Below are 9,557 nucleotides of genomic sequence, written 5' to 3'. Positions count from 1 at the left end.
CATTTTTCACCCTAGGTTCCTCATACCATGACGGTTAAATCCGTGTTTCGGTAATACTATTTGGTTAATAACATCTAAAAGGTATTTTAAAGCCTTTTATTACATTTTTGGGAGGTATTTTAAAGCCTTTCATCATTTCTTTACATTTTCGAAACAAATATATTAGTCCCCAACACAAAGTCATCCTTGGTCTACATTCCATGCCGGATTTTAACCCGGGTACGATGATGAGTACCAACTAATTACATTCAAATGAACTTAAAACAATTAGTTCATAATTGTTTTCAAAACTATCCATGTCAAGTTTGTCAAAGTCGAACCCGAAACCGAATATTATCAAAATAATGATGATTATTCGAGTCTCGTTCTTCAAATCAACAAATCGGGTCAAATACCCACTTTTCAATACGTTTTATAAACGTTTTTCAAATGGTCAGAACACGACATATAACCGTCGACTAACCCGCGCCTAAACAAGCCTTTCAATTCTCATTTTTAAAACCAGGGGAGGCCCCTTTACACCGCCGGCTGGCTCGCGCCTCATGTAGCCGTCTGGTACAGGGCTTGTTCCCTTTCCAGCATTAGCCTAGGACGATCTCGACTCCGGTTAGCCTGGATATAGGACGGATCAGATGACTATTTGCTTATTCAAAATCATATTTGCAAAAGTTTTTACCAAGACAAATGGATCACGTTATGCACCCTAAACCTAATTTGGTAAATGGATGTTTAATTTCCGTCTTGCAAGCAAATCAATCTTTAATCCAACCTCGACATCTTATACTTGATACTTGGATTAAATCAACCGACTTAGAAAGATCTCACATGTTAGGTTTAAATTATTGGATGTGAATTCATGCATTTAAACCGTTTTATCAACTTTTGCATTCAACCAACCAAGATCGATCAAGAGAGGCGCCTATCACAAGCGGATTGGGTGTCTGATTAAAGGGCTTCCCAATACGTACCTTCACCTCTTACTCAGAAACTTTAGATAGTGGATGACCTTATCCAGGGCGTACGAGAGTCATTCTAGAGATATGATGCTAAAGAGGGACGATTTCCTTATCTTTAGTACCTATGTCAAACGCTGCTTTGTGCTTTGACCGAGGTATAAAGTAGATTTAGAACGGGTTCCAAGCATCCCACAAATGCTTGGTGGCGACTCCGAACATCTCTAATCGTTTCGAGACCCTTACCGATACGAAACCGACCGATCTAAAACGATCCGGTCGAAAGCATTTTTACGCCGCCGAGCGTGGCTTTCAAAAAATCACTATACGTCCACATATTGGCTTGGCGTGTAGGTGGCTATGTCCACAGTGGAGCTTGCCAAAATTGTGACACATCCAAACATTAAAGCACACAAAACAAGTAATGGATGCATCTACAAAAATGAATAGCCACTTTCCTCATCTAAGTGACGGAAATTATCTAAAGGGGAAGCAATCCAAGGATACACATTCCATTATAGATATGGTTTCTTCAAACTACTAAGCCTAGAAGGATACCAATAAATCACCTCCAAGTTGTGTCAAGCTAAGGTACCTTTGTCCTCAATCGTTAAATGCTTTCGTCAAGAGTAGACTCCCTATGGTGTTAGAAACACTGGAGGATCACGGAATTCCCCTTCTTGCCTAGACAAGAAGAAGGGTTGTCCCCTCTCTACCATGCACAAAAGTGGATACGATGGAAAAGGGATCAATAGAACTTGAGTTTCATATGGTAGTTTGCTTTTTGTTGTTGTTTTTCCCCCCAATTTGTGGCATTTGACATTTTGAGAACATTTCTTATTGCCGTTTCTTTGATGTTTGGCATTTTCAACACTTGACAATTTCAACTTTTTGCATTTCTTTTTGAATATTTTCAAAGCTACCCCATTTGTAGTGAGGGTGCCTGTATTTGTGGCATAGGAGTTTTCATTTTTGTTACACCTCTTTTCTTTTGATGCAATTGCAAACTTTTTTCATTTTTATTTCAATTCTTGAACTCAAATTTTGAACAATTTTTGTGCCCATTCCCTTTTTGATGACAAAATGTGGTAGAATATGGAAGATGGTTGCATGGTTTCAAGGGTCAACTTGGAATAAACGGTAGCCAAGGAGTTATCACACCACAAGGTACTCTTTTTTTTTTGTTTTTTTTTATGGTAAAAGCCTGAAGGCATTACTGTATTAACGATAAATCATAAAGAACAACATTGTTCGCAATTGGAGGTAGAACAACCGACCACAGAGACCGCCCAATAACTCGCGGCTCAATATGAGCTAGACTATGCGCAACACTATTGTTGACCCGACTAGTGAAAAACCAAATAACAGAAATAAAAACATTACATAAACTTGAAATATCCTCTAAAATTAACGAAAAAATACTTCTTCCTTTAGTTTTCTTCTTCAGAGCTTCAATAACCTGTAGACAATCACTTTCAAAGACAACTCTTGTGTGCCCGTTCCGCATAGCTTCTTTAACTCCTTCAAGGAGTGCTTCAGCTTCCGCAATATGAGGCTCCGACACCTGTTCCGTCACTCTCAACATGCCCCACAGGACCTTTCCCCACTCGTCTCGACAGACCACCCCCATGCTACTACCCACCTCATCTTTTACCCCTGCATCCACATTTACCTTAACGAAACCCGATGGCGGACCAGTCCACCCCCTTCTCTCGCTACAACCAGGCGCCTGCCCCTCCCCAAGCCTCTTATTGTCCCGTAAAAAGCCGCCCCTTCTATCTCGTCTACAATATCACAAGCTCTTCGAATGACACTAAAAGGATCCACCTTACACGACTCAAAAATCACCTTGTTTCGATGCTCCCACAACGCCCAATATCCTACCATAAATTTAACAATCTCCCGTCCTCCAAGTTCACGCCACCTCGCTTCCACCCAGTCCTGAATGCCCCCCTCACGTCCTTGTCATCCCCTTCCAAGCCCATACCCTCCCAAACCCGTTTAGCAACAACACAGCTACAAAAAAGATGAATACTCGACTCAACAAAAGAATCACATAAAGGACAAAAGGAACACTCACCTCGAACTCGATTAGCTATATTCGCTCTAGTCGCCAAGGCTTCACAGCACAGTTGCCAGAATAAGAGCTTTACTCAGGGCCATACCGGAACCTTCTAGAGCCTATTCCAAAGCCACTTACTCTTTCCTCAGTCCGACGCATAAACCATCTCGAGAGCCTCCCTATCCCTTGCCATCTTACGGTACGCCGACCTAATAGTATAAATCCCATCCTTCTCCACGTTCCAGTACCACTCATCACTAGGCCGAGACGTACTCACCCGAATGTTGCAGATTCGATCCCACTCAAATGGCAAAAAACGTAGAAATTAGTCCATCTTTCCATCCTCCACCATTCTCCTCCATTAGATCACTCACAAACATGTCCTCGTGCCCCTGTACCCCAAGTGATAGAACCCGACCCGTCTGAGTACCCGGAATCCACGCGTCAAGCCAAACCCTCATAGAGAGCCCGTGACCAATACGCTTCCTAAGCCCTTGCTCGAGCACGTTTCTGGCCTCAAGAATTCTTCGCCACGTATAGCTCGGGTTATTACCCACGCCTGCAGTAATAAAAGTGTCATTTGGGTATTACCAAGCCCTCATAACTCTAGCCCACAAACTCTCCGTCTCCGTGACTAATCTCCATACTTGCTTGCCCAGGAGTGCTAAGTTAAATAAGTGGAAATCTCCAAAGCCCATTCCCCCCATTCCCTTCGGCTGACAAAGCTTCCTCCAAGCCACCCAAGTTATACCTCTTCGTCCTTCCTCGTGTCCCCACCAGAAACGCGATATTAACGATCGTAGTTCATCACAGAAATTGAAAATACTCATAACATAGGTAGGGAGTGAATTGGCCACTGCCTTTAAAAGAACCTTCTTACCAGCCCTAGACAAGATTTTCCCATGCCAACCAGCTAAACGTTTACTAAGTTTATCGTGAATGCTATCTGTGAGAACCTTCTTAGACCGCCCAATCACCATTGACAGCTCTAAATACCGTACCTATTCCTCCACCTCCGTAATACACAACCTCCTCGCCAGATTGCTCCTCCTCTGTCTCGGCACACCCTTGCTAAATGACACCGTGGTCTTATCGAGATTGACCATTTGGCCCGAGGCCTCCTCATACCGTCGTAAGATATTAGTTACAACATCAGCCTCCTCAACCGTCGCTTTCGTAAAGAAAATACTATCATCGGCGAATAAAAGGTGTGAGATTCACTGTGATGAGCTTGACACCCGAATTCCATGAAGGGCATTTCTCTCCACTTCCCGGTTTATTAAGTTTGAAAGAGCTTATGCTCATAGAATAAACAAGTATGGTGAAAGAGGGTCCCCTTGCCTTAATCCTCTAGACGGTCAAAACTCAGCAGACGGAGTACCATTAATCAGCACAGAGAAAGAAACAGCAGACACACATTCCATAACTCGGTCAATCCACCTTCGGTCAAAGCCCGTAGTCACCAGAACCCGCTCCAAAAAACCCCACTAAACTCGGTCATAAGCTTTCGCCATATCCAGTTTAATAGCCATATACCCTTCAGCATTTCTTGAGTTCTTCATCTTGTGAAATAATTCAAATGCAATTAAGACATTATCCGAAATCACTCTCCCTGGAGTAAAAGCTCCCTGGTTCTCTGAGACGATATTGGCTAGAAACAACTTCAACCTATTTGCAAGGACCTTTGAGACTAATTTATATGCCACATTACATAAGCTGATCGGATGAAAATCACGAATTTTGTCCGAGGCTTTCTTCTTTGGAATAAGAACAATATTTGTTTTATTGAGCTCCCTTTGGCGACCTTTCACCTCGTAAAAAACCAAGCACTGTCCCCACTACATCCGGTCCCACCGTACCCCAGTATGTCTGATAGAACAACCCATTCATTCCGTCCGGTCCCGGAGCCTTAAGCGGGTGCATTTGGTGTAGAGCATCAATCACTTCCTCCTCAGTAAAGTCCCTGCTCAGCTCCGCATTCATATCAGGAGTAACACGGTGCCCGAGACCCTCCAAAACCTCCTCAAAATTTGTGGGGTTGGACGTTGAAAATAGCTGATGAAAATAGGAGTTTGCCACTCTAGCTATAACCTCATTTCCCGTATTAGAATCCCATTATCGTCAATCAGCTGTGCTATATAATTCTTTGTTCTCCGTTCACTAGCTCGAGTGTGAAAAAAATTTGTATTATGATCTCAATCTCTAAGCCACAAAGCCCTCGATCTCTGACGCCAATACCTCTCCTCTTGACAGCGGAGTTCAGCTAATTCAGCAAATAATTTCCGCCTCCTAGCCACGTTTGCCTCCGAGCGATCCCCTACATTCAATCTCTCCAATTGTTTACGCTTTCGATAAATGTCCCTATTAATATTATTGATATTTGTTCCCTTCCACGCTCGCAATTCCTTGCTGCACTCCTCAATTAACCTTACCAAATATCCTCCCCAGCGAGCTGTACCCCGTGCAATGGCCTCCCCACACTCCTCCTCCCCGACCCACACCTGCTCAAACCTGAACCGTCTCCTCCCACCTTCCCCATGTTCCCTCATATTAAGAATGAGCTTAATAGCTGCATGGTCCGACCACTCTCTTGCTATATAATAGAGTCTAGCGAAAGGAAAAAGCTCCAGCCATGATTCCATGCAAAGGGCTTGATCCAACATGCTCTGATGATTTGCCTCATTGCATTGGCCATCATCGAAAGAAAAATTATATCCCTCCCATGCTATATCTCGGAGGCCACAATCATTCACAGCATCACGAAATTGGTTCATTTGCCATTGGGGCCTACTACCCCCCTTCATCTCAGTCGAAAGTAAAATCTCATTGAAGTCGCCAATACAAACCCACGACATAGTACATTGTTGAGCGAGCAGTCTGATACGTGCATTTTATATAGTCTTTTTAGTCTATTTTTGCACGTATTTCTATGTACTTTCATATTGTTTATATTGCATTTTGCCTCCGAATTGGCTACTTTGGTTCGTTTTGTCCGTTTTGTAGAAATGAACGCGAAAGTAGTGGAATCGTACCATTTTTCGTCCTTTTTGCATGAATTTTGAGGAGACGAGATTTTCCGGAGTGAGTTCCTGCATTGGGAAGCGTGAAGGCACGGTTTACGAGGCAGTCGGGTACGAGTTTGGGCTGATTGAAAGGAAGAATACTCGATCGAGTGGTTTTATTACTCGATCGAGTGGTTTTTATAGCCTTGGTTGATCGATCGAGTGGATTTATACTCGATCAAGAAAGAGCTGGAAAGAGAGGTTACTCGATCGAGTAACAATTCTACTCGATCGAGTAGATTATCTAGAGCTTTACTCGATCGAGTAGTTTCAAACTACTCGATCGAGTGGTTTTGGCTTTCGTGGGCTTTAATTAGCCCGTCAACTTGTTTTAGTTATTGAACTTAGTTTATTTTCTATTTAAGCATACATTAACTAGGTTATTAGCATCTTTTATCTATCTTTTATATCATCTATCATTTTCCTAGATTTTGTTCTCTTTGCTTCTTCACTGCAACTTTATTTTCGGGGTTATTTCGCTCGGATTTGCTAGTTCTTTACGCCGGATTCTTGCGATTGTTATCTCTTTCTCCATCTTTAATATTAATCTTTTATTTGTTCATTTTAATTACTTGTTTTGCTTCTTTTAATTTCTGCCCTAATTACCTTTTATGCATTTTTATTATTGTTTTATCATGTTGAATGTTGGTTATTTGTTTGCTGTTAGTATTGATAGTTGATCCGTGTCTTTTATATAAGGTTTTTACCTCATTTTTACACGCATTTCTGTACTTTTTATGTAGCATCTAGCTACAAATACCCCCGAATATTCTACTTTGGTTCGTTTTATGCAATTTGCAGGAATTGAGCAAAGAGAAGCTAACCCGAGCCTTAATCCGTCCCATTTGCATGCATTCATGGAGAATAAGGAGCCGGAGCTTGGAAATCTAACACTTGGAAGATGCGTGAGCTGGATTCGGGAAGTATTTCAAGGTCTAACGTGCTTGAATAGCTCGATCGAGTAGATTTTATGCTCGATCGAATGCTTTATATGCCTAAGGATGCTCGATCGACCACTTTCGGGTATGCGCAAGAGGAGACAAGCAAGAAGTGCTCGATCGAGTGGTTTATTTCCACTCGATCGAGTAGTTTATCCCTCTTTAGTTTATTTTCCGCCTAATTGTCTGATAGGCTTTTGTAATTAGTCCATAGATTAGGTTAGAATGTGTTTTTCATATAAGACTGAGGAGTGAACAACGTAACTCTTCTTCCTTTTCTTCTGCGGGATCTGTTCACTTTTTAACTATATACCTCACTACTCTTGATTGGATCTTTTCTCTCTTCCTATACTTTTGCTACTCGGATTCAGATTATATTGGTACTATTATTCTACTTTAATCTCTTAATTCTTAACCATTGTTTTAATTCCTTCTTCCTCTATTTGTTATCGTAGTTGCTTTTATTCAAATCCCTATTAGGTTTATCATTATGTTTAGTTTCGATTATTTATTTGTTGTTATTGTTAATTCGATGATAATGAGTAGCTAATTCCCACCTGTTAAGACTATAGGGGATCCATAATTATGAGGGAATAGTAATCGATTTATTGGGTTAATGTTGGTATGATCTTTGTTGTTTAAATGCTGCAATTAACTGTATCTGTCTAATTGAGTCGATGCGATTAGACATTTATATCTTAGTGATCCTTGACCTGGACCGAAAGGTTGGAAAAGGCGAGACAAGTAGCGAGCAATAGGGTATTGTAGTGAGGGCGAAAGCTAAGCTATTTACGCTTTAGGGCGAATTGAGACCGAAAGGAGATATTCACTGCTCCTGAGACCGTATTTGCATTGACCTGAAACCTAGATTACTTGACCGGATGGTTATGGTGAACCGTCTGTCTTAGCCGTTTCTTTTTATCTGCTTAATTCCTTTCTCTTATTTTTTTCTCTTCCTTATTCTTATCAGCTTGGAATATCACATTTAAAACCCCCCCATTTGGTTACCTTGACAAACTTAGATTTAGCTTTCAATTTCCTACCTCTCTGTGGATTCGACCCGACTTCCCTAGCTATATTAGTTAGAGCCAATTGGTTATTTTTGACAGGTACGCGACAGACGTGTCAAATTTTGGCGCTGTTGCCGGGGAGGTGGCGCAATTTTGTTGCTTTAATTAAGTTTGTCTCTCGTCTCAAGGAATTTATTCCTTGAGGCTGATCTTATTTCTGCAAAGTTTTGATTTGTTTTGCAGGTTAGTCGTTGCTTTAAAAGTCTATTTGCCAGGATGCCTACGATTACTGAGCATATAGAGCCATGTGGTAGATGTGGCGAGGAAGGGCATGACCCTATTGGATGCATGGCAAGTGTAGAGAGAGTCCTTGCCTATCGGAAATACAAGCAGGGAGTTCCTTTCTCTCAGTTGTATGAAGAAATAAAGAATGTCTCTACTCCTTCTACGCCAGCGCCGCAACCGGTTTCTCCTTCTGCAAATGAAGAAATTGCTGAATTGAAATCCTTTGTGATGAGCATATCACAACAGTGTGATGAGAAGTGCAATAGGAAAGAAACGGTCATAGCGGAATTGAGGGAACAAGTCGCCCAGTTAACACTCGCGAGTGACCAAGCCAAGCTTCTATCTACATGCAATCTAGTTAAAGTGACGAAGCTCCAAGTTGGCATTACTCATGAAGAGCAAAAAGAACCGCAAGACGAGGTTTTGATAGCTGAAGATGCCTCGGAGGATGATATATACGAGTTTTTGAAAGAAATACTTGCTGCGTGTAATCAAGACACTCGATCGAGTGATTTATCTACTCGATCGAGTGTCTCAATTTATCCCATCACTCGATCGAGTGAAAATACTGGTCGGTCGAGTAGTGCAGAAATTGAAGATGGTCGATCGAGTGATATTCTTACTCGATCGACTGAATTTGCTGAAGAAGTCACTCGATCGAGTGATAAAGATGGTCGATCGAGTATATTGCAATGTGAAACCACTCGATCGAGTGGTAATTCTTCTCGATCGAGTACCAGAAGTGGCGGAGACCCTATTTTACTATCTAATCCCGCTACCGTGTCATCTTCCCCTGCTGTGGAGGTGTCACGCAATGATAAAGGTAAAGAAAAAGTTGCAGGCCCACTCATTGCTACCAGAGTGCCTTTCCCAGGTCGTCTGAAGGACGCAAAGATCGAGCGACAGTACAGTAAGTTTGTGGACGTCGTGAAGAATCTCCAGGTAACTGTCCCTTTTTCCGAACTTGTTACTCAGGTACCTACTTACGCTAAATTTATGAAAGATATTGTGACACGTAAGAGAAATTTAAGTGAATTTGAGACGATTTCATTCATGGAAGAGTCTAGTAATTTTCTTTTAAATAAGGGTCCACCTAAAATGAAAGACCCGAGCAGCTTTACTATTACCTGTATTATAGGAAACATGGTTATTGATAAGGCTCTTTGCGATTTAGGAGCCAGTGTCAGTGTCATGCCCCTTCCTGTCTGGAAGACACTGAACATGAGTCATTTTAAAGTGACTAACAT

At 41.8% G+C, this 9,557-nt stretch overlaps 1 protein-coding gene across 1 annotated transcript; it reads right to left on the bottom strand.

Moving 5' to 3' along the window:
* Positions 1 to 5,210: 5,210 nt before the first annotated feature.
* LOC141632979 (uncharacterized) lies at positions 5,211 to 5,870 on the bottom strand. The gene has a single exon (XM_074445476.1). The coding sequence runs from the start codon at positions 5,868 to 5,870 to the stop codon at positions 5,211 to 5,213; it is 660 nt and encodes a 219-aa protein (XP_074301577.1).
* Between the last annotated feature and the right edge of the window lie 3,687 nt (positions 5,871 to 9,557).

Source organism: Silene latifolia, chromosome Y (assembly GCF_048544455.1).
Source record: "Silene latifolia isolate original U9 population chromosome Y, ASM4854445v1, whole genome shotgun sequence".
Classification (NCBI taxonomy): domain Eukaryota; kingdom Viridiplantae; phylum Streptophyta; class Magnoliopsida; order Caryophyllales; family Caryophyllaceae; genus Silene; species Silene latifolia.
Note: the sequence above shows the minus strand (reverse complement) of the source record. Positions and strands in the feature narration are given on the sequence as shown.

Coding starts and splice junctions, on each gene's coding strand:
- LOC141632979 (XM_074445476.1), bottom strand. CDS start 5,870: ATGTCGTGGGTTTGTATTGGCGACTTCAATGAGATTTTACTTTCGACT.